Genomic DNA, 25,290 nt, shown 5'->3' on the forward strand with positions numbered 1-25,290 from the left:
CCAATGCTAGTGTTGGTGTGTTTTGTGGACGAGGAGAGCCTTTTCTTTTACTGTCAATGGTGACCATAAGTTTCACGCATGGCCGCGTGTTCCTTCCTCCTTCACTTGCAATGGAAATTTTTTTTATTAATATTAAATCTCACTTTCTTTTCCCCCTCTTTTTTCTCTAATCACAACTATAAATATTCGTAATCACTTTGTATTTAAATACAAAGTGATTCGAGAATCATAAATAATTCAGATGGCACTCACGTTGTGATATCTCATAGAGATTTCGAATTCGAACATCCCTCATTCCCTTCCCCTATAATAAAAAAATACAAAGGGATTTTAGATTCAACTATTTTGTCCAGCTTGATTAGTTATAAATCCTCAATGTTCAATCGCGTAGGGCGTTAAGGAATTTTAGTCAAGCATTTGTAGTATTGCTTATAAGTTTATAATATGCAAAGACAAGAGTTTGGAATCAACTACATGATTTTATTAGAAAATCAACGGAAATTCTATATATATATATATATATATATATATTTGTTTTTGTCATTCATTTCTATTTACGTTTATATTTTTATAATCTCATATTGAATCCACATCCTTTCTTATTACCCCAAACAATGTTTTTGTAGGTATTCCAGTTCGCTTCGTACTCAATCTTATAAATTATCTCGATCTCTCTTACCGTCGCACAATCATCTCTACGTTGTATATGTACATATAATCTTAAACGATTTTCTCCAATGAAATATTCGTATTTCTGTTACATACATTTTTAAAATGATATGTTGTAACAATTAAAATCATACATCATCACGGACCAACTTAGTATTTCCCATTCAATTTTAAAGGATCATTCGGTTGCATCAATACACGAAAAGACCAGTAAGTTGCTTTAAAGCCCAGGGCCCAAGACCAACGGCCCAATATTATGTTTCAGGCTAAATAGATGGGCTTGAAGCAGATCCAACTAGAATTGGTTTCAGGCTTTCAGATGAAAATAGATGGGCTTGGCCCATAAATTTTTCACACACAAAAGAAAATTCAAAAATTAATTTATTTTAAGTGAACCATAGAAGTAAACCCGAGGGAAAATTTGGAGTTCTAGGAATAATTTCTCGACAGAGAGAGAGACAGCCTCTTCTGATCTTCTCTGCTGGAAAACCCATACGTATCTGTGGCTTTCTTCCATCAACAACTATGGTTTGGAGGTCTGAGAGCACGAACTGATGATACATTCATATAATAATTATACATATATAATTATATATTTACGAGAGATATTCATATACTTACACAGAGAGAGGGAGGGAGACAATCACTTTACTAAACTTTCTTGTTCAATCTTTGTTTTATTCCTCTGAGATCTTATGATCTTTCCTATACCTTTCGAAACGAGTAATTTTTCTTTTTAAAATTTTGAGATTTTTCTCGTCTTCGCCAAATTTTACGGCAAATCGAGCTTTTAATTTTGTTTATAGAACCCTCGTTTTTTTTTTTTTCGGTTTGATTCTTCGAAGTTTGGTGAATTTACTTGTATGGAGACGTTTGGTGATTGAATTTAGGGCTTTTAGAAAGTGGGAGCTACTTGAGATGCATTTTTAGGGTTTGATCAGGTCGTCACTGGAGCGAACCGTGTCTAATTTTTCAACTTTTGAACTCTCAGGGTTACAATCATTACTTATAGAATCGAAGGATTGGATCCATCGATTATTGTTTCTAGGAATTTGATATGTCGGAGATCATTAAATGTATTTTGTAGTCTGCGCATTGAATCTACTGAAGTATCGGAGGGCGCACTTGAATTTACGGGACGATTATTTGTTCTCAGAAATATAGTTTTGAGTCAGCAGACTGTATATTGAGAACTGTGTTTGTACTTTGTACCTGCAACGACTTGGAAATATATACCAGATTTTACGAGGAACTGAGGTTTTCTTCACTACAAGGTTACTTCTAAGTTGCATTTCTGGTATGATTTTTGTTCTTTGCAGTCACGGAATACTCCTGACATTTTTTTACTCATGAGCAGACGATTGCCAGAGACTTCAGCCGTTGTCGACAAACCTTGCAAACAGAATTGGGGCTAAACTTCAGCATTTGAGTATTGGCAATATTTTCATTCTGAATTGACCTATTGATAAACATCTTTCTATTTCTGGAGACCATTTGGGTTTAAGAGGATACTTGATAACTTTCGATTGGAGGACTAGGGCTTGATTTTCAAGCTGGAGATGAGTGCAGGGACATGGTGAATGGACAAGGGCATAGCTTCAGGTCTGTTCCTGTGTTGGAACAACAGTTCAGTAAACTAGTAGAAGCTTTTTGGTCAGTGGAAGGACCCCAACTCGTCCTCTGCAGGATCGCATGCAATGTCTCGCTGCTTTCCATTTCCTCCACCGGGATATGAAAAGAAGATTACAACTGATAATACTGGCCTTCCAAAAGAGGTGTACCTTTTACTTAGTTGCCCTGGATAGCTGGAGTTACTTTTATATTTTTGGATGTTGCTGATATGTGATGCTTCAATTTCACATTTATGTGTTGATCTGCCTATATTGCTGATCAACTTTCATTACTCGTGTTAGAGTTGAAAGTACAGTATTGTTTCCTTTGTCCTAAGAAAAATGAAACTATGCAACAATAGCTGAAGAAGATTTGGAATTTCTAAGGGGAGAATGAAAACTTTGGTGCATGGTAGATGAAAGATTATTTTGGGCGCTCAGATGGAATTCTGAAATTACTCTTTAAAAGGATGGTGTACTGTTCATTGTTTATTTTTTAGAGAACTGTTGGAAACTCTGAACAGACAAGAATTGACTCTAGGTGATGTGAGATGTTCTCTAAGAGCAGAGAAGGTGACTTACGACAGAACCTCTAGAGTTAGTAGAAGAGATGATGTGTTATAGGGTATTCTAGCATTACTCATTAGGGAGAACTTTGGTTGAACTATATGTTCAGACGGTATTATGCCCAGGTAACCATATAATGTCCCTCCTTGTTACATGAGTCGCATACTCACATAACATTTTGAAGTACATTGCGTGCCCCCTAATCGTGACTTGGCATTGATGGGTTTGATTGACATATATGATATATGTCCAGTAACCAAGTAGATGCAATTGACATATACAAATTTTCTTTAGCAGTTCTTACTGATAATATTTGTTTTAGTTGAAGGCTTTGAAGTTCTTGTGGATATTTTCTTGAGGCAATCGTTCATGCCTCCTTGTAACCTCAAGTACACTTCCTTGGTGCCTCATGAATAAATTTATACTATTTAAAAAAAGTAAAAAATTACATGCAATCGGCATGCTGTGTGAAGAGGCTATATGTTCTCTTCTGGGGTACTTCATGAATCTTTCTTGTTTCTAGAATGTTTTGAAATGATTTTAGACCCTTGATTGAGTTTATTATAGTAATATTGATAGTTGTTTTATAAATATGTAAATGGTCATTGATATTTTCATGATTTTTAATTGTATTGATACAACAGGAGAAACGGAAAGAGAAAAGACATAAGAAGGATACAGAAAAGAGGGATAGGGACAAAGACAGAAGCAGGGAAAAACACAAAGAAAAGAAGCGCAAGGATAGTGATAGAGATAAACAACAAGACAGGATTTCCAATGAGAAGAGAATTGGAGTGCAAGGGTGTTCTAGTGTGGAAAATCTTGGTCCAAGGTGCTTGCAGAATATTGGGATTACGAATAATAAATACGTGCAGGAGTTGGCCAGAAGAATTGGGAATGCAGACACAACAGCAGGAAGCCAAATGGTTGAGAAGATTGATCCTGCAAAAAAGAGGAAAGTTGAACAATTGGCAGCGCCAGCAGAGAACAACAATGGCAATCATACTAAAGAAGAAGGGAAACCAAAGGATAAGATTGGAGATGGCAGGAGGGTCAACGGGTGTACAGACCATTTTGTGGCAAGCTGCCTGGAAAATGCAATTGGTGAAAACCTTTTCGGAATGGATCTGAAAAGAGTTGATGGAATCTCCTTATTAAAGGAGAATCAATTGGATGAGAAAGAGAAGAAAAACAAGGAAAGTGGTAAGAGTGATCGACAGAAGGATAGACATCAAGAAAAAACAAGAATGCCAATGGATAACAATTGGGAGAAAGAAAAGAAGATAGAGGAGAAAGCGGAGAAGGTGAATGGGCAAAGTAATGGCCATCTTAAATCAAAAGAACACAGTGCTAGGTTAAAAGAAAGTGGTAAGGACACTGTAAATTCATGCAATTTTAAGCCACCAAGACTTTCAAAGACGAGCAGTAAAACTTCTGTTGGCGAGGAAAGTGTTGGCAAAGGTAAAGATCTAGAGTTGAATAGTTTTTTACACGGTGAGTCATTTCTTGTATTGTACAATGATCACTCTCCAGCACCCTATTATTGTTCTCTACTGACTGGAAACATGAATTTAGATTTGTTTGTCACTGCGAATGTCAATAAGAGGAATGTTGCATTAGATGGTCCCATAACTAATTACTCTCTTTTTTGGTGCAACTGGTGCTATGTTTTTTCCGCTCAACCTTCTGAAGAGCATGATCTTTTGTTTCTTTTACTGATCTCTACTGACTGAATGCATCCACTGATTTCTTTTGAACGTTTGTTCTTTGGTATGCACATCTAGCTTCTTATCACATTTTCCCCTTACCCTTGCCCTTACCTTACTCGTTTAACTTGTCTCACAGAGAATGGCTTTCGGCCTAATAAGTTTCCGAGACCTATATCTTCTCACTCAGTTGTAGAAAACGGAAAGAAATTGGAACCATGCCAAACTGCTTTTCGGCTTACATCTGAGAAGCAGGGGCCAGTTCACTGCCAAACAGTGGATGTTAAGGAACATGGGCTTAGTAGTGTAGTAAAGGATCAAGCACCCAATGCATGCTCAACAAGGTCTTCATCTGCTGTTCTAGCAGTGCCCAGCAATGGTGACACATATGCAAAGCCACCACATCCTGATTCCAAGTATTTGAGTCAGATACTTGCTGTACCCAAAGTGGAGTGGTCTGATTTCGATGATCAGGAATGGCTGTTTAGCAGTGATCTACTGTCAAAGAAGCCCAAAGTGACTTGTAATTTGGTTGATAGGACACCGCAAGTGTGGGCAGATGCTCTAAAGATAGATTCTGCCGATGTTACTGCACTGCCATATGTCATTCCATACTAATTCATATTGAATGGGTTTGACCATAGTATTATCCTGAGAATCTTCTAAGCAGGTACCCCAGAATCTGGGTCTTGACGACATTGTTTCATTATCCTGGCTTGTTTTTTGTTTGCCATTATTAGTTCTTAGGATACATTGCTGATTAGTTCTGATCTCTGTTGGAGTAAGTTATACTGGTTTCTGGATTCCTTGCCCTGTAGTTGATTTATTTTGGGTTCTGATTATGATGCTGTGGCTAGAGCATGACAGTTGAAAAGCCCCCTGAAGTTTCAGCAGCTGAAATCTGCAGGCTTACCTCTTACTGGTCTCACATCATACCGGGCTCTCCAAACTACAGGGATCAAGCTTGATGTAAGTGGCTGATACAAATGCATTCCCCAAGCTTTGCCACTGGGAAGATAATCACTAGCCGTAAGTAACATAACTGGAACGGGTTGAAAAGGCTGAAACTGTTTAGTACTTAGTTTTTTGAGGGTGCTACAACTACAAGTAGGTCCTAATGTGACAAGAGCTTGTGTAATGTCAAGGCGGTTTTGTGTGATTCGGTTCGTTTGTGATGTTTAATGTTGTATTTTGTATTCATTCATTAAAAGGTTCAGTGGATGCATGAATCTCTTTGTGGCCAAATCCTATGCACTCAAGATGTTCTGTGCTTGATTCCTATTGGAAACAATATTTTTATGGTTTCGCATTGGGTTTTGGTCTAACTTGTCTTGTCGTTAGGTGAGGAATTTTTGTACACGCAAGCTTGATCGTTTGAGTTTAGACGTATATCGAATGTTCAAAGGACAAATTTATATAGTGTCATTTCAGTTTAAAAAGAAATATATATTGTTTTGAGTTTTGTGTATGTTAATCAATGAGTCATGAAATTGTATATTGTAAGCATGTTGTGAAGAATCGAAACTTCAATTTAACTTATTAATCAAGTAAAAGATGAAGCATCTTTATATCAAATTGTATGGATTTGGAATGTCATGAATCGTATGGATTCGAAACGTCATGAATTCGATTTTCATTGAAAGTAATATACTCGTGGTCATGTGTAGGGTTTTGGCTCAATGTACCTATTACCATGTTGTCACGTGACAGTCCGAATTTAGGTCAATATCTAAAGATAAATTTGTATGATGTAATTCTTAATTTTAAAAAGGGAATTACTAAAAAGGGTAAAATCGTAAACAATGCTGCAAGGACTAATTTTCACTGCTATACTATCCGCTCATATACGGAAGTAATGTCTGGATCCTGACACGTTTCTCGTGCGTCCCCCCCAATTGTTTTCGATTATAAATACGCTTTCCAAATCAGCATAAAAACTTCTCTCTTCCCTTCCCTGGGGGAAATTTTGGAGAGCTCCCACTTTGAACATATTCTAGAGAGAGAAAGTGATAGAGAGAGAAACAGCCTCTTCTCTGCTCCCAAAACACACCCATACCTATCTGTGGCTTTCTTGTATCAACAATCGTGGTTTCAAGGTATGAAAGCACCAGCTGATACATTCATATAATAAATATATATACATATATATATGTATCTGCGAGAGTTATGCTTACGCAGAGGGAGGGGGAGAGAAAATCACTTTACTGAACTCTCTGGTTCAATCTCTTTCCAATACTCGGAGATCTTCTGATCTTTCCTATCCTTTTGAAACGAATAATTTTTTATTGATAATTTTGAGATTTGATCATCTTCGCCAAATTTTGTGGCAATTCGATCTTTCAATTTTGTTTACAGAACACTCCTTGTTTGGTTTTTTTCGTCTGATTCCAAAGAAAAAAGAAGCTTTGAACTTACTCTTATGTAGACGTCTGATAATTGAGATTAGGGCTTTTCGAAAGGAGGAGCTATAGTCGATGCGAAATTGTTGGCTGGAACTTTTTAGGGTTTGATCAGGTCGTCACTGGAGCGAGAGTTATTTAATTTTAAAATTTTTGGACTGTTAGGTTGCATTAATTGCATATAGAAACGAAGGATGGGATCGATCACTTGTTTTTATTAAGTTGATATGGTAGAGTTCATTATAAGCATTTTGGAGTCTTGCGCATTAAATCTGCAAAAGTGTAATTTTGAAAACAGTGATTTTTGAGGCTGCACTTGAATTTATGGGACAACTATTTGTTCTGAGAAATCTAGTTTTGAGTCTGCAGACTGTATATTGAGAACTGTGTTTGTACTGGCCAAGACTTTGAAATAGACACCAGATTTTCACGAGGAACTGAGGGTTTCTTTGCTACAAGCCTACAAGGTTACTTCTTAGTTGCATTTCTGGTATTGTTTTTGTTTTTGTTTTTTGCAGTCACGTAATATTCCTGACATTTGTTTCCACTTATGAGCAGGCGTTAGCTAAAAACTTCAGCATTTGTTGACAAACCTCGTAAACAGAATCGGGGCTACGTGAATGTTCACTGAGATAAACTTCAGCATTTGAGCCTTGGCAATATTATCATTCTGTATTGTGTATTGATAAAATAGCTTTCTATTTCTGGAGACCATTTGGGTTTAAGAAGATACTGTATGATGATTTTCTGTTGGAGGTCTAGGGCTTGATTTTCAAGCTGGAAATGAGTGCAGGGACATGGTGAATGGACAGTGGCATAGCTTCAGGTCTGTTCCTTTGTTGGAACATCGGTGCATTGAACTAGCAGAAGCTTTTTTGTCATTGGAAGGATCCCAACTCGTCCTCTACAGGAATAAGTGCGATGTCTCGCTGCTTTCCGTTTCCTCCACCAGGATATGAAAAGAAGATTACAATTGATGATACTGGCCTTCTGAAAGAGGTGTACATATTTCTTTTGAATTAGTTTCCGTGGATAGCTGGAGTGACTTTTATATTTTTGGGTGTTGCTGATTTGGCATGCTTCAAATTTACATTTATGTTGCTTATCAATTTTTATCACTTGTGCTAAAGTGGAAAGACCTTTGTGCTAAGAAAAAAGTAACACCTATCCAAGCATTTGGGGTTTCTATTGGGAGAATGAAAACTTTGGTGTGTAGTAGATGAAAGATTATTTGGGGGCACTTAGGCGAAAATCTGAAATTACCCTTTAAGACGAATAGAGAACGTATAAAAATTGACTCAAGATGTGAGAAACCGAAAACATAAGATATGAAACAAATGTCTTGAAAAGTTCCCTAGTGATTTCGACTTTTGAGACCCTTAACAATCCTCTGTTTCCTTTCTAGCCAGAATTTCCAGCTGATTGCAAGTTGGATGATACCTTGATTGGTTGACTACCTAGCCTGTATAAGCTTTCTATCAAGAGATTCAGCACTAACCAATGAAACTTTTCCAGAGTACAGTATCTGCAAGATATTAATCTCTCCCCTGTTCTGGTGTCTGATTATGCTCATATTGTATAGGAATCTTGTGTATGTGATGGGTTGTCGAAGTCGTATTCTTTTGTTCAGTTTAGCATTTATTGATAATATTGCTGTCCTGCCCCTGTACAATGGGAAAAAAGTTATTGCCATCCAGCTTCAGCTGAGAAGAATCATTCTATCGTAAACTTCGCTTGAATGTTATGTAGGTAAATTTTTTAAACATTCCAATGGTAGTAATTGAGTAATATATGTTGTGGTATTAAAGCTTGCATCATTGTTGTAAACAGTAAAGTTGCTACCATATGAAGTTATCTGTGAAGGTGCTACAGAAGCTGCCTCTTTTTGACAGAATCCATTAATAGTCATATTATTATATATTTTATACTCACATTGTGGTTTTTATGGCGTATATAAAATTCCCTATGGACATTTGTGTCTGATTGCCTTTTATAGTTTCTGGCTATGAAATTTACATAATACTTTTTATCCTCTGCTTAGTATTTGGCCAAGCAATTTTATTGTTCCCTCAGTTATGACTGTTTCGTACTCAAATCTGAATTGTTAAGTGCCCTGTTCGTATTCGTCAGAGCTTGTATCTCTATAAATGCTGGGTTTTTACATTTTTTAGTAGAATCCTTGCTTTTACCCTTTATTTTGGTTTTTCAAAATGACTTTTATTTTGGGGTGTCTTTGCCTTTGTTTATATAAAGTATAAACTATTCTGATGAAGTATTTAGTTCTACAAAGAGTACAAGAAGTTAAAAAATATAATGTATTGAGTTACAAAGTGCCAAACGGGGTTTGAAACTCCCTTTTAGAAGTTCATTTGCACACATGCATTCGTTTTGATGGATGATAGCTCCTGTTTGGCAGCTAAATGTTGTACTGTTGTGATTTTCTTGACCTTTTGATTAACGGTTTATTAGAAGTCTATTAGAAGTCTTCCACTAGATAAGCAACGAGCAAACCGTACAGTAGCTCTTTTGAACAAGAGGTATGTATTGGAGGTTTTGCTCTCTCAAGACTGAAGGGGATCTGAAACTGGTAAAGTTGAATCCCCAAGAGTTTGATTACTATGGTTCTGTAATTTTGCCACCTGTTTCAATCACCCCTCTGTAATTAATGGGAAATATTTTTATATTTAAAAAGAAGAAAGGATATAGAATGAGAGGAGAAGATGCCTTTTAGAGAAACAAAAAGGCCATGAAGAATTGATGAGGGTTAATCACGCCACATCAGATTTATATTACAGCAAACGAAATGTCCCTCGTCGTAAAAGTTCTTCTTAATCAGTAAATCCTCATCAAGGAAAGAAATTGGATGCATCACACCCTGCATCCTTTTTGTGTCTTTTACTGCTCTCTGTTTTGGGGACTGTTCACTGTTGTCATTTATTATGTATTATAGGTTACATATAATTGTTTTTTAAATCTGTGGGAATATTCATTAATAATTTTATGATTCTTTTAATTGTCTTGATACAACAGGAGAAACGCAAGGATAAAAGATATAAGAAGGATAAAGAAAAAAAAGATAGGGACAAAGACAGAAGCAGGGAGAAAAACAGGGAAAAAAAGGAGCGTAAGGAGAAGCGCAAGGATAAGGATAGGAATAGAAAAGATAAGCAACAGGACAAGATTTCCAATGAGAAGAGAATTGGAGGGCAAGGGTGTTCTGGTGCAGAAAATCTTGGTCCAAAGAGTTTGCAGAATAACGGGATCAGGGATTATAAATATGTGCAAGAGTTGGCCAGAAGAATCGGGGATGCAGATTCAGCAGCAGGAAGCCAAATGGTTCAGAAGATTGATGCTGCAAAAAAGAGAAAAGCTGAACAATGGGCAGTCCCAGCAGAGAACACTAATGGCAATCATACTGAAGAAAAAGAGAAACCGAAGGATAAGATGAGAGATGGCAGGAGGGTCAATGGGTATAGAAACAATTTTGAGACAAGGTGTCCGGAAAATGCAAATGAAAACTTTTTCGGAATGGATCCGGAAAGATCTGATGCAATCTCCGCGTCAAAGGAGAATAATTTGGAGCAGCACTTGGATGGGAAGGACAAGAAGAAAAACAAGGAAAGTGCTAAGAGTGATAAACAGAAGGATAGACATCAAGAGAAAACAAGAATGCCAATAGATGAAAATTGGGAGAAAGAAAAGAAGCAAGAGGAAAAAGCGAAGGAGGTAAATGATCAAAGTAATGGCCATCTTAAATTAAAAGAAACCAGTGTTAGATTAAAAGAAAGTGGTAAGGACTCTGTAGATTCATGCAATTTTAAGCCACCAGGCCTTTTAAAGAGGAGCGGTAATAGTTCTGTTGGCGAGGGAAATGTTGGCAAACGTAAAGATCCTGAGTTGAATGGATTTTTACATGGTGAGTAATTTCTTGTAATGTACAATGATCACACTGCGACACCGTTATTGCTCTCTACTGATTGGAAACATGAATTTAGATGCATTTGTCATTGAGGAAGTCAATAAGAGGGATGTTGTATTAGATGGTCCTGTGCAAATTAGATTTTTTTTTTGGAATGCTATTGTTGGTATGTTTTTTCCTCTTAACCCTCTGTAGAACATGATCTTGTATTACTTTCATTGGTCTTTACTGACTGACTGCATTTAGTATTTTAGTTTGAACACTTGATGTTTGGTATGAACATATTTAGCTTATTATAACATTTCCCCTTACTTTTCTCTTACCCATTTAACTTGTCTCACAGGGAATGGATTTCCGAGACCTGTATCTTCTCACTCAGTTGTAGAAAACGGAAAGAAATTGGAACCATGCCAAACTGCTTTCCGGCTTACAGCTGAGAAGCAGGGGCCAGTCCATAGCCAAAGAGTGGATGTCAAGGAACACGGAAGTAATGGTGTGGTAAAGGATCAAGGATCCAATAGATGCTCAACGAGTTCTGCATCTGCTGTTTTAGCAGTGCACAGCAATGGTGACACATCTGCAAAGCCGCCACATCCTGATTCCAAGTATTTTAATCGGATACTTGATGTGCCCAAAGTGGAGTGGTCTGATTTTGATGATCAGGAATGGCTGTTTAGCAGTGATCATCAGTCAAAGAAGCCCAAAGTGGCCTGCAATTTTGTTGATATGACACCGCAAGTGTGGGCAGATGCGCTAAAGATAGATTCTGCCGATGTTATGGCACTGCCATATGTCATTCCATACTAAATTCATATTGAATGGATTTGATTTTCCGATAGTAATATCCTGAGAATCTTCCAGGCAGGTAGCCCAGAAGCTGGGTCTTGACAACATTGTTTTGTTATCCTGGCCTGTTTTTTGTTTGCCATTGTTAGTTCTTAGGATACACTGCTGATTAGTTCGGATCTCTGTTGGAGTAAGTTCTACTGGTTTCTGGATTACTTGTCCTGAAGGTGATCATCTCTCTCGAGTTCAGATTATGATGCCACATACTGATCAATATTTGACCAAGTCTGGATCCCAATGGAGAAGCCATTTTCCTATGAAAGTGGACCTGTTGATTCTTAATTGTTGAGACGGACTTGATTTATTAGCCAAGCTGTAACTTACACGATTGCAAATATTAGGATTGTTCTGGCCTTTGTTGCACGCCCAATTTTTGTTTTATTTTATGTAAGGACTAAGGATGAATGGAAGAGATACCCCATGTAAATTAAGGATGGAATGAGTTAAGATTCTACATTAATTACAAGGCATTGGAGGGGACTTTTTTATTTTATTTTATGATCATTGACTTGTCACACGTTGTACTTTGCTTCATATAGTTTAGTGGTTTAAATGCAGCTAGTTCATATTCATTCATTCATGTGAAGTTGAAAGTCTTGACCATAGTCCTGTTTGGCTGAGTTTGAACTTCCGATCTTGGACACCATACGCCTTGAGTTTGGAGATGATCAACTAAACTATCATTAAATGGTTAATTATTATAAGTGAGTCATTGATTGAACGGGCATTTACATTACATGTAAGGATTCAACCATCCACCTATTAGGACGTGAATTCAAGTCTCAACCCTTCCCCATACCCTGAATTTCAAAAAAAAAAATTAATTATTTGATGAAGTTTCTGTGTGGAATCTTCTTTTTTATGATGACCATGTTAATAAATTATGAGTGGAGAGACCAGATTTTTGTTTAACTACTGTCTGTCTTTGTTTTTGGGTTCTCCTTTTGACCACAATAATTATAAAAGGGACCCCGACAAACTATTCCCTTTGCTGCTAATGCGAACGTAGTCTGTCCATTCATATTCCAAGCACGTGGAAAGGCTTCTCTGGACTGGTGTACAGGTACCAGAAGAAACTCAAACCTAATCTTTCTGTACAATGCACCTTCTTAGCTTCTTCTGCTCCATGATGCTTTTATCAAATTCCAACCACAATTTCATGTCCCAGTGATGGAAAGTCAGAAAACAGTTTAGGCACTTACTTTACTTGTATCAAGAAGATTAACATGATTAATTGAAAATGAAAATGGCAATAGTTCAACACTAAAGGCCAAGGGTCACATCCCTATGTTCAGCACTAGCAGCCATTGGCACTCACCTTGACGCAACAGTTTCCTCATATGAATAAAGTGGAATCAAAAGTACAGAATTCCCTGGTGCACCAAAGATTAGACAAAAATGATATCCTTCTATTTCATGTGACAAACTTGAATAAATACTTTGGTGATTTTCTTAACATTACAAGTCCCATTTTTTGGGGTTGAAAATGACGTTGCAATACACTGATCACTGATCATGAAATGAAAGGATGACATGCCCTTGGACTTATCTTCCAAAGGGTTTATGCTACAAACAATGAACAGAACATTACCAGAAAATGAATAATTCAAGATATCTTCCCTTTTCAAACCAATGCAAAACTGAAGCCATGCTAGACTGGTTCGGCCAATCGTCAAAAGTTCAGTCAAAACTTATTTCTGCATACCTGGTATTGCAGAATTAAAGAAAAGCCATCAAGAAGTCAAATATAGATTAGGCAGTTGAACTAAAGTCGGAACCAGCAGATGTAGCAAAGTTTGGAATACTCCTTAAGAACATGCTCCTTGCAGCGGGTTCTGTAGAGAATCGACCCACTACACCTATGGTTGCCGTATTACTTCCAACCTTCTCTATCCCCCTTGAAATCATGCAGGTGTGATTAGCCTCCACAAGTACCATCACATCTCCACCTAATAACGATGAGACAGTCTGAGCAATTTGCCTGGAGAACCTTTCCTGTACTTGGAGCTTGAAGCCATAAAAGTGTACCACAGACTGCAAAAGAGACCTTCCGATGGGGTTGATTCTGTCAGCAGAGAAGTAGCCAATATGGACAACACCATGAAAGGGAAGTAAATGATGCTCACATTGAGACCAGAATGGCAGGTTCAACTCAGTACGTAATTGTTCTTCATTATGGATGATTTCTCCATTGGATCGGATATAATCATTTTTACCATAGACAGGGCCATTCAGCTTCATCTCCAAATTTGTATTCTGGAAGTTCATTAACCAATTCACAAAATGACTAGGAGTTCCTATAAGTTCTTTTCTTGAGGGATCTTCACCCAATGATCTGAGAATTGAAGTTGCTGCAGCAATCATCCCTGGGTTGGCTGGTCCAACATTGGAGGAAAATATCTCACTAGAGGAAGAGCGGAATGGACACCAGCATTGCTCTGTGCAGTCTCTCATATGAATTTTATCCACACTTATGCCTCTGAATCTCATCAGACTGAAAAAATCACTCCAAGCATCAGCTTTTTCATTTTCAAAAACTCCCGAACCTGAACTCACAAGCACCTTTACACTTCCTTGATGGTTAGAGTCGAGAAAGAATGATTGTACATTGGGGAAACGTAAATGTGAACATTGGAGTAAGACAGCAACACCTGCTGGCTTGATACCGTGATCCAGAGCAAAACAAATTTCATCTGCCAAACGCTGTGGATCTTGGAGTCGTTTTGCAAAGGCATCAGCCACTCTAGAGAGCTTGCTTAACCCTACAACACGCTGACCACATGGCACATAACCTACATGACACTTAATCTGGAATGGAATCAAGCAAGTTTCACAGTATGAGAAGAGATCAAGATCACGAACAACTACAAGCCCACCCACACCTCCAGCATAACCAGCTGCATTATCTAAACCAGACTCAGGAAATAGAGCACCTTGGACAATGTCTTTCACCTTTTGTTTGTAACCTGAGAAAACAGGAGCAATCACCTTGATGAGCATTTACTAAGTTATACATGCATCAGGGATTCAAGATCACTTGTTTAAGAACTAATTATAATTTCTATCAAACATGAATCATCCATTCTCATCAAAAGATTTACTTCCATTAACAATTTGCCAACGAGTCTAAGTACAAAATAATTCTATGTTTATTATTGACAACCAAACTATGCTTTTAAAGCAGAAGGCAATTTAAGTGCCAGACGGATTATCAACCTACCAACCCCAGATAGGAAATAAGTACGAAATGCCAAGCCAATTTGGCTGAGGACAGTAAACTTAACTAAGCAAGAAAAGTTTGTACTTTCATCACCATCCAAGAGGACCAAGCCCACAAATATTTGGGTTGGAAATCATACAGATATTGTGAATGCTCTTCTACTGAAATGCATAATTCAATTTATTATATATATTTAACAAGTCTTACCAGTAAACCAAACCACTTCTGCCTATCACAACCAGGGCAACAATAAATAACTCTTTCATTCTCTGGTCTAGAAAACATATAGTTCCACAAGAAACCCGGCAGATCCTGGATGACCGATATAATAAACAAAGTTTGCAAAGTAAATAAGCCAATTTAAAAAGAGGAGTAGAATTTGTTCAACACCTGTGGTTCCCTGGCGAAGTGCTTTGGCAACCCGGAGAGGGGTCTTTAGGAGACCTTCTCTATTGATATCCTCTCCCAAACCCTGCAGCAGAACTTTCACAGCCTCTTCAATAGCTACGGTCTCTGGCTCTCCTTCTACGCCCAACTCAATGCAACTCAATTTCACTCCATTATCAAGCTCCACACCAAAATGCCCATCATCCAAACAGCCCATTGAAAGACTACAAATCTCACCAAAACCAAAGCCCGCCGCCCAGATCCCAATCACAAGCAACTGTATGTCACCGAATCTCAACCTTCAAAGAGGTAACTAGCGATAACAAATCAGGAGAAGAAAAAATGAGGACTTGCGGGTACCCCAGATGTCCAAAAGAACGGAATAAGGGGAACAAATCTTCCCAAAGAGCCGAAACCCAGATACAAATCAGCCAAAAAAGTTAACAGTCAAATAGCGAGCCGCTCTGAATCAAATCAAAATCAAAACTCCGAATAGAAGAAAAGCTCGGCAATGAATCAATAAGCAAATACAAAATCCTAATCCTCGCAACCGAAAAAAAAATAGAAAAACCAAATCAGGAAATACCCTTAACAATAAAGCGGATACAAAACCAAAAATTGTATCCCAGATGTAGAAGAGGAAACCGGGACCTATGGCACGGAAAAAAAAGAATGAACAGAATCGAAGATAGGATGAGGAAACTAGGAAAGTGGCTGGAGTGGAGGAGGAGCAAGCGAGGAACGTAGGGTGACCGTTGATTTTAGGAAAGTGTGGAACTGTGGATAGTACCTTAGCGCTATAGGTTTTCTCTCATCGAAATATTGCTGTTTTCAATTTTCAGTTTTCAAGGGGGATCTAGCGGTTGAAAAGGGCGGTGGTTGGTTAATCGGTGCAAAAGTGTTTGGCGAACCAAATAAAAGTAAATCGCACGCTCCGAATATAACAAGTTGTCAATTGCCTTTACATGTCCTTTTGTTGAATGAATATCCAAGTCAAAAATTTATTGTTGTTGGTAAATTGTTCCAATTCCTATTAGGTGTGGTAAAAAATCGATTTCATGTCGATTCCGGGTAGAAAAACATCACATTTTACAAAATATTTACGTGTTCGAATGCTAATTTGAATTGTTTTAGACGTACTTAATTGATCAAATCTAGATTGGTTTAAATTTAAACAATAACCTAATTTAGATTAGGTTCCAAAAAACTAAATCGGACAAGATTATTGTGTTTAGACCTGAACCCAATTTTAAACTAGGCAAAAAAATTTTGTTTGAATCTGAATTTCGAACATATAACTTATGTACAAACTTATTTTAATTAAAGAGGTACCAATTCGGGCATCCGAACCGGACAAAGTTTACCACCACTAATTCCAATAAGAAAACCATTTTTTTCTTCATTTATTTTACTCTAGTGGGTGAAGAAAGACTTCATAGACGTCTAATGCCTACTGGCGACTAGTAAGTTGGTGAGAAATTTGAGTTTATTCTTTTGATTTTGAGGCCTGAAACAATTATTTAAGGCCCATGAAGCCCAACCCCAGAGCCCATGAACAATGTTTCATGAAACCTAGTGTTAGGAGCAATACCTTTTAGGCTTTTATATCCAAGTTCTAAGCTTTTTTCCAATGCTAGTGATCTTCCATCACAGGAAATCTCAACTTAAATCAACAGGCAGATCTGAGTTCCTAAATATTATGTATACATACACGGGTGTGTTTGAAGTAAATCCCCTACAACTCTCCAGTACCTTAACAAATTTATATCAACATCGTAACGCAAAGTCTTCATCGAGAAAATCAGCTTAGTAGGGATGACAGCTCTCCTACACAAGAGTATGTTTTGAAGTGTGGATTCATAGTTTAACAACAGTACATGCCATGATATATTTACTGCTCCATGTAGCAGACAAGTAACCACATCATGTGAACAACATAAGATACCTTAAGTAAAGATCCATTTTGCCACAGATGACCCACAGAGAGACAAGCATCCTAGAAGAAGGTAGCCAAACAACTTTTGAGGAAAAAGAGTTGAATGAACCTTTCCCAGTAAATGCGCAACCCCACAAGATTTAGGCCTTTGAAGGAAGTTTGCTGAAAGCAGAATTGATTCTATCTTCTTTAAACCGTTGGCTTTCATAGAAATCTAAGATCTCCATTGAGATATTTTTCACCTGTCAAGTAACAAATTATTGAATGCATCCATGAGTGAGTAACAAGCCGTATATAACTTCAGTTTCCACCTTAACAGAAACTAATTGCAGTTTAACTAGTAAGAAATCTTGTGTGAATGTAGTAGGAGCATGTGGTTAGTCAATATCTTTCACAGCAATCTGCCTGCCAAAAATTCTTTTACCTCAGGAGCCTTGAATTTCTCTCCTGTATAAGTTTGGCTGCTTCTAGTTTTGGTTCAATTTATACTATTATTCAAAAATAAGCAGAAACAGTATAAAATAGGCAATACCAAAATGACCTCAATTCATCATCCCTTGGCTTAAGAAAAGTTAGACCAAGTACATGTAATCGTGCAATTGAATCCAATCACCAACTCTGCCTACATCCATTGCTCCAGTTATGAATGACTAAATTAATTAATATGCTGGTGTGGTTCATGTCAGCATTCAAAACGCAGAAATGTATAGATTCAACCAATTAGACGTAAAAGAAAAGGAAAATAATTCATCTTTTTTATCCATTAGACGATTTATTTCTTCATAATGCTCAAACAATTCCCAAAAATCAAAACAAGCAATTAATCAGCCATTTATTTTCTCAATTCGCAACTACCCCTTTCACTAACAATATATGTATATATAAATAGCAAGTTGTGGATGTCAATTTGTGTATCGAGGAAGCCATTTCACAATGTCAGGGAGGCCCATGTGGTCTGTTAAGGGTGATTTAATTTCCTTCTGAGTGCATTTTTTAAATCCATACTTCTAGAATTTGCATATAACTAACAAACCTATGCTAATCAAAGTTTCTACCTATTGTTGGTAGGTTTGACAAATTAAAAATAAAAGGATAAGCTTATAACGCAAACCCTAAACCCTAAACCAACAACCATCAGAAGATATGTAAGCTTTAGTTATAATAAGATTAAGATCAGTAAGAACTTGCACAGTGATTAGCTAGACCACTTGACTTGATACAAGGTTGACATCTCATTCATGAAGAAGACATGGCATATCCATAAATCAATTGTGTGAACACTGGCATGAGACTAATGTCAATATAATTACTTATTTGAACAAAACCAAATCAACAGGTGTTAACAAAGTTAAAAAGATTACTCAACTTACATGAATTTTAGTTGACAGACTTACTCGAATATTTTTCAAGTAATAAGTTTAGAAAACTCACCACATTCATGTCAACACGAAGTTCTTCAAACCATGTGGTAGTATCTTTGTCTCTATACACACTAGCGATGTATATGCAAGCCAAAGCAATTAGGTGAGGAGGGTGTATGAGAATAAGATCCATCTTGTATGTATCGTTCACTATACCCCTGCGTGTTTCATGAAGGCTAGGTTACAAGTTTATAATGCATTGAATCAAACATTCTTGGAAAAAAAAGGAAAAAAAAAGCATAAGAAGCGATTGGTAAATGATAAACAACTCCCGCAAACAAGGATTGGGAAGACCGGAGGAGATGAGGAGTAACAAAAAATGAGAGAACCAAAAACATGTTCAGATGCCTGAAATCCTGAAGCAACTCTTTCTTTTGTCCTAACATTTGGCAGAGAGTAGAATGATGTATTACCACTGAACCAGATAAGACTTCACTCACTCACCTTTGATGTTATGAAATAAATTCATTCAGAGGCAAGATCACAATTTCCTTTTTATCACATTTCGAATGAAAGACTGGCAATTGTGCCCTTACCAAGTTAACTGAGTCATATTTATATCATTTATTCCAGCATCCTGCAGCAACCTGCAATGATGAAAAAAAGAAACGAGGAAAAGCATTGTAACTTGTAAGTAAGATAGTTCAAAAATAAAATGGATATAAAAAATGCCAAAATGACCCACGAGAATAAAAGGCAGCAAAAACAAGGTTGTTTTTTTTAATTCAAAGGAGAAAATTTTATTAACGGGCACATAGAAGGCGCCAAGAAACTATATGGCACCAATGCCCAATTTGAGAACATACAGTAGAACTAGATATATATCTAATCCGATCATTGATCCCTCAAACGTACCTCATCTTTGATACAAAAGGGTCATCTTAAAATCATATATTGATTTATGATATAGATTACTCAAGGCTCAACCAAACAAACATTTCATTCACTATCCACTCTAATATACCAAATGATGCCAAAATGGAGTAGAAGATGACTTAGATATTTGCTAAACCCATATCCGATCTCATCAAAACCCTTTCAAAAGATATTGTTGGTTATAACTTTCATAAGAAGGCACGGTCTGATCTCTGTAAGTGAGATGTAAGTAGCAGCAAGAATAAACTGGAACTCCTTGAGGTTGACCTTCAATTTTGTAAAATAAAGTGTTAAAGGTTAACAAGAGGACAACTAATATCGAGCAAGATGGAGTCCAGAAAATTCCTTCTCCATTCATAAGAACTAACTTCTTGGCAAAGCGAATTGATTTAGATTTTTTTTAAGTTGGAAATTGTGTTAGAGCCCATAAACAAATTCAACCCAGATATAAGCAGCAATTACCTAACCTTTGCCTTTCCTGGGTATCCAATCTCAACATCTTTATCATCCAATCAATAAACATATATAACATGAAAATGGAAAAAGGATCAAATTGAACCAAAGTATGAATACATAAAGAAACCTTGCAAGAAAATAAAAAGACTTACTGAGATAAAGCACGATAAGGATGGAACACAACCAAATAATAATTAAGAGCTTCTAAAATCTTCATCTCCATTTCAAGTATATCTTTGATCTCATACCTATACTTTTCATCAATATCTGCAAAGCAAAAATGGTAAGCATTCAGCAATTTATGCCAATAATCACCTGAGAATGTTCGGAGGATATATCTATTGAATTAAGTCACCAGTGCTTACATAATTTTTTAATGTAAAATACCAGAAGCCTGGCTTGTACTGTGCTTTCTTCCGCTTTTGATGCCAAGTACAAGCAGGTTGGAGCCACGAGCCGCGGATCATACTCTGTCATACCCTTTCTTAAAGCACCAAGAAGAACCAAAGTTAGGGAACAATAACCATATGTAGGGTTAAAACTCTCCCGAATATGATTCGTTTTCACACAATGCCTGAAGGGTAATATGTGAAAACATGTCAAAGTGTGTGACCAACATATGGTAGAAACTAGTTTGATGAGTGCTCAAAAGTTAGCAGCTGAGAACTTTAGAAAATAATGTTTTAACAAAACCAAAATATACTCTTTTTAAATGACTTCCTAATTTTTGATCAAGCAGGGAAACATTGCAGAAAAGCAAGAGGAAACAATTATAACTACGGGTTAAGTTCTTCTTTACATACACACATATAAACCAAAGACTAAGAAACTTTTGTAGTACCTGGTGTAAACCCGTCTCATATACGTAACAGCAGTAGCCACAACCCTGAAAGGTTGACCAATGCATTAGACAACACTACAACAGTAACTGGTGAAAGTAGTTCAAGTGAACAATAATAGGAAAAGGTCAAATAACTTTCCTTTCACACATTCCTTAAATTATAATCGTGGAAACTAAATATTCTTCAACTGATTAGCAATATGAGAAAAACGACATGAGAATGAGGTCAAACCTTTGCCTCACTTTGACATGTTGAGCTAATTTCCCTATATCTGTGGAAAGGGAATGAAGAAAGATGTAACTGTAATTGAAGAATGATGCCGAAAAATAACCAAATAAAACTGTAGCACGATGCCATATCGGCACACACAGAGGCTGAAAATAATATCCTTTTAAAAGGGTGTTCTTCTCTTAAATGGGGATGGTATTTCCCATACATATAAACTTTTAACAATATTCCTTTCATCTCAACATCAGATGCCAATAATTCAAGTATGAGCATCAAAATAAACACACAATGCAAACATCTATGGCTTGTCTCTGTATTTACAATTCTAACAGTGAAAGCCTGAATAGCAACAGTTAACAGCCACGTATCAATTTCCAACTGTATTCCTTTTTGATTGATCTTCTTTTGAGGTTAACTCAATTCAAAATTCAATCACAATGATCGTGCCTGACTGACGACTGCTCGGAACGAATTAAGCATGGATCATTCAAATTCAAGTAGGAGAAAAGGGAAGATAGAAAAACAGCTACGCTGTAAAAAAATTAGTGAACAGTCGTGATCGGACATTACCGAAGAGAGGGGGGAAAAAAGGAAATACAGAAACCCAGATGATTTTGTTTCCCATATGGTTCAAAAAACAACCAAAGAAACTGGAAGAAATTGATCAAAAGCATTCAACAGGAAACCAGAGAGGCGCACAAGAAGGGCATACAATTGGCCATGCTCATCTTGATGATCTTGCAATCTTCAAGGTTCAGACCCCTTTCTTTGTCAAGTGGGTTCACCACATCCACCTCTTCCTGGTCCAGGAGCTGCTTGCTGTACAAATAAAATGAAATTTGAGCTAAAGCAAACGAGAAGGAGAACAAGAATAAGAAGAAGAAAACTAAAAAGAATAAGAAGAAGAAAACTAAGAACACGAAGTTGGGGCGTTAGATTACTCACTAGTGCGAGGAAGTCCAGAAATTGGCAGCCATCCTTCGCAGAGATGTTGGAAGATTTCTGGAATTAGCACTTCGGTCTCAAATTTCAGGCTTTGAGCCCCAATTATGAGGGCGAGGGTAGAACGTAGAAGCCGATCGCAAGAATGTTTTGAATGAGCTGGGCCCATATTAATTGGGCCGAAACTCAGACAGGCAGAATACTGAAGAGTACTAGGCAGCAACAAAATTGGGCTTTTTTGGGCCTAAACTAACTCTTGCCCAATATTTATTTCCTTTTATGGCTTTGAAAACTACAAAAGGGCCAGGCCCAAACACTGACTCGGTGGGTCATGCCCAAGATCCAGCGACCAATAGCCTTATACTTGAGGTCCAATTCTTTTTGCTTTTTTAAAAAAATAATAAAAATAAAGTATCCTCATTAGTAATAGACTTGTTCCATCACCATGTGAAGCTACCGTTTTGGACAATTGTAGTACAACACAGGGAAAGTTGATGTCTACCAGACAACTACCCATAAAGTATTAGTATGTTAAAAGGTGTTAAAGGGATAAAAATCTCACATCGATTGTTGAGGGGTTTGGTGTCTAGTTTATAAGCTTGTCCAAGTCTTCAACTCATTGTCCAGCCTTTTCCAGGAAGGTGGGCTGGGAACTGCCACGGCCCAATGGGCTGAGATGGTGGGGAGGCTGGCTCTGGGTTGTGCCATAGTGGGATTTTCTACATGGTATCGAAGCAGGTGTGCTCGTCCCCGATAAAAAAAAAAATTTCCACTGTTGGGTCGTGGGCTTTGGTACCCAGTCCACGAGTGCGGGGGAGGGTCGTGGGCTTTGGTACCCAGTCCACGAGTGCGGGGGAGTGTTAAAAGGTGTTAAAGGGATAAAAATCTCACATCGATTGTTGAGGAGCTTGGTGTCTAGTTTATAAGTTTGCCCAAGTCTTCAACTCATTGTCCAGCCTTTTCCAGGAAGGTGGGCTGGGAACTGCCACGGCCCAATGGGCTGAGATGGTGGGGAGGCTGGCTCTGGGTTGTGTCATAGTGGGATTTTCTACATAGTCAAATCTTTATTGGTTTTAATCGTTAGTCTAGTCAATTACTAGTTTAAGAATCATTAGTCAATTCTTAACAATTTATGCGTGGTCAATAAGACACGTCACAGGTTTGACTGCTCGAAATGTCCAAAATTTATCCGAGTCCGATGACTGAGTCGTAATTTGACAACTCTTTTAATAAGACACGTCACAAGTTTGACTGCTCAAAATATCGAATATTTGTCTGACGTCCAATGACTGAGTTATAATTTAACAACTCTTTTAATGACCAAAAATTACATTAGCCGAGTCTTATTATAATGCTTTGCTTTTTCTGGTTATGGAATGAGTAAAACGTGGTGGGTTAATGTTGTGCCTCGGTGGAAACTTGTTAGGAAGTTAATTACCCGTTGCGTCTTGCTTCAATTTTGGTTTCTATTGCGAGTGCCCACCATGTGTTTGATCTATTGCCCATGTCATAATACCATCAGCTTCACACGTTTAAAATTTACTACAGAATATTACATACCCTACACGAACCGAAGTAATTCCAAGGGAGGCAAAACCTTGCAAGAAACAAGTGATAGAGAAATTAGGCTAAATGGCCAATCCAGAATTTGATTACAGCAATTTGATGACTTCTTCTGTTATTGATGATTAATTTGATTTCGCCTGCGCATTCGAGCCCCCCATGACAAGTTCTCTCCCGAATCACCATTCTTGCTTCTTCTATGGAGCTCTCTAAGCTGGATCTGCCACCAGTTCTTCCATGCATCTTTCTCGTAGTCCAATCCCTGCATACCAATAACAAGAGAGTCAAAATCAAGTCTTCATCTAGAGAACCAAATGGGTATTGACTGCCTTCTCCTTTGTTTATTTTCAGTGAAAAAAAAAAAAAAAAAAGAGGCAATGAAAATGGAAACCTTAAATTTCAAAGCAAATCACCTGTTTGTATGTGAATTTTTTGCCAGCAGAGTATGGCAGGTGTAACCCTCTCCCTCTGGCCATATCCATATCATACAAAGCTCTGACATTGGGGTCTGACAAGGTCTCGTAAGCCTCCCGGACCTGAATAAACACTTTGGTGTTTTCTTCTACACGATCCGGCGGAGACAAATCTGGGTGGTACTTCCTGGCAAGTTTCTTGTAAGCTCGTTTGATATCAGAGAGAGTTGCAGTCTCTGAAGTACCCAACAAGTCATAGAAAGTCCCTTCACCTTCAACGCACAAATTGCCAGAACAGGCGTTTGCTCTTGTCCTGTAATCCCTGGAGTGAAGTTTGAGGGACAAATCTGATTTGAGGAGGCGGTGATGGGTTTTGAAGGTAATGAAAGAACAAGGTTCAGGCATGGATTGTCTGGTCTGAATGTTGTGAAAGCTAGCTTGGCCTCCATCTGTGACCCCGTACACCATTGTTTTGCTCATTTTTGTTGCTGCTGTCTCTAGCTGTCTTCTGGTGCCATTGGCTTCATAGCTATATAAAAAGAAGGAAGCTTTCATCAAAAGGAGTCGTTGTTAATTTGAATACCATGCCATTATGGGTCTGCTGCCGTTGATGAAAGTGGCGCCCACATTAAAGTATTTTGATCTAACGGTGAAAAATGGTGACCATATGATTATATCAAAATGCAATGTATGGTGGCTGGAATTGTGGTTTAGGCCAAAACGGCCATGATTGAATACCATAAAATATCTTTTTGTTATCATAAAATATCCCATGAAAATTCGGCGATTCGATGGCTACAACGGCTTGACTGCTTTGAGCTTTTACAGTGTATTTTACTAATCTCAATGATATTTTAGGACGAGGGGGTTGTATCCAGCTTTTTTTTTGGCGGGCTTAAGCAATTAAAGATGGGTCATAACCCAATTCAAAGCCGGGTTGTCTGAGGAGAAGTAGTAACAAACAAGTTGGGCCAATTCATGGGCCAGATAGCAGGCCCAAAGATATTTAGATAAAATACTACTAGTTTGCTGTGTTCATATTAATTACTCAGTTTGATTCGAAGGTTTTTACCTCTTATGATGAGGTGAGGCAAGTTTCGAAAATGTCAAGAGATGATGGTAAAGTTTGATTTTTTTTTCATTGATATGATGAATTTATTTTTATAAAATTAAATGAAATAATAAAATTTATTGAGCGCAAAATTAGAAAAATCTTGTGTCTTAATTCTGAAAATGCAATCAATCGCGTTGCGTAAGGAGTGAAAACCATCCTCAACAGATTGAGCTACA

General features: G+C 37.5%; 5 protein-coding genes across 9 annotated transcripts; 2 read left to right on the forward strand and 3 right to left on the reverse strand.

Annotated features, from left to right (window-relative positions):
• Positions 1-1,086: 1,086 nt before the first annotated feature.
• Positions 1,087-5,874, forward strand: LOC119999587 (UPF0430 protein CG31712-like). 5 transcript variants are annotated; one of them, XR_005468473.1, is made up of 4 exons: positions 1,087-2,444; positions 3,491-4,340; positions 4,692-5,222; positions 5,410-5,874. XR_005468473.1 is itself a non-coding variant. In XM_038847250.1 (4 exons), exons 2-4 carry the CDS (start codon positions 2,367-2,369, stop codon positions 5,168-5,170), a joined length of 1,407 nt encoding a protein of 468 aa, XP_038703178.1. In that variant the 5' UTR covers positions 1,087-1,943; positions 2,027-2,366; the 3' UTR covers positions 5,171-5,874. The 5 variants fall into 5 exon arrangements, 4 of the variants coding, with proteins under 4 accessions (XP_038703178.1, XP_038703180.1, XP_038703177.1 ...); XM_038847250.1 differs by having other exon boundaries at positions 1,087-1,943; positions 2,027-2,444; positions 4,692-5,874; XM_038847252.1 differs by having other exon boundaries at positions 1,087-1,943; positions 2,038-2,444; positions 4,692-5,874.
• Positions 5,875-6,495: 621 nt separating this feature from the next.
• On the forward strand, positions 6,496-12,209 carry LOC119999588 (DEAD-box ATP-dependent RNA helicase 42-like). Its single transcript, XM_038847254.1, has 5 exons — positions 6,496-6,648; positions 7,321-7,418; positions 7,510-7,950; positions 9,982-10,867; positions 11,214-12,209. Exons 3-5 carry the CDS (start codon positions 7,873-7,875, stop codon positions 11,675-11,677), a joined length of 1,428 nt encoding a protein of 475 aa, XP_038703182.1. The 5' UTR covers positions 6,496-6,648; positions 7,321-7,418; positions 7,510-7,872; the 3' UTR covers positions 11,678-12,209.
• Positions 12,210-13,104: 895 nt separating this feature from the next.
• LOC119999263 (GTP cyclohydrolase 1-like) lies at positions 13,105-16,112 on the reverse strand. The gene is made up of 2 exons (XM_038846739.1): positions 15,327-16,112; positions 13,105-14,682 (listed from the first exon to the last, which is right to left on the reverse strand). The coding sequence occupies exons 1-2, from the start codon at positions 15,538-15,540 to the stop codon at positions 13,469-13,471; spliced, it is 1,428 nt and encodes a 475-aa protein (XP_038702667.1). The 5' UTR covers positions 15,541-16,112; the 3' UTR covers positions 13,105-13,468.
• An 894-nt stretch (positions 16,113-17,006) lies between these two features.
• LOC119999319 (cyclin-C1-2-like) lies at positions 17,007-22,177 on the reverse strand. Its single transcript, XM_038846820.1, has 9 exons — positions 22,028-22,177; positions 21,795-21,901; positions 21,086-21,125; positions 20,854-20,898; positions 20,378-20,496; positions 20,165-20,279; positions 19,217-19,267; positions 18,691-18,838; positions 17,007-17,501 (listed from the first exon to the last, which is right to left on the reverse strand). The coding sequence occupies exons 1-9, from the start codon at positions 22,057-22,059 to the stop codon at positions 17,400-17,402; spliced, it is 759 nt and encodes a 252-aa protein (XP_038702748.1). The 5' UTR covers positions 22,060-22,177; the 3' UTR covers positions 17,007-17,399.
• Positions 22,178-23,534: 1,357 nt separating this feature from the next.
• LOC120001058 (chaperone protein dnaJ 20, chloroplastic-like) lies at positions 23,535-24,659 on the reverse strand. The gene is made up of 2 exons (XM_038849292.1): positions 24,001-24,659; positions 23,535-23,849 (listed from the first exon to the last, which is right to left on the reverse strand). Exons 1-2 carry the CDS (start codon positions 24,553-24,555, stop codon positions 23,703-23,705), a joined length of 702 nt encoding a protein of 233 aa, XP_038705220.1. The 5' UTR covers positions 24,556-24,659; the 3' UTR covers positions 23,535-23,702.
• Between the last annotated feature and the right edge of the window lie 631 nt (positions 24,660-25,290).

The sequence above is a fragment of the Tripterygium wilfordii genome, chromosome 6 (assembly GCF_013401445.1).
Source record: "Tripterygium wilfordii isolate XIE 37 chromosome 6, ASM1340144v1, whole genome shotgun sequence".
In the NCBI taxonomy this organism is placed as follows: Eukaryota; Viridiplantae; Streptophyta; class Magnoliopsida; order Celastrales; family Celastraceae; genus Tripterygium; species Tripterygium wilfordii.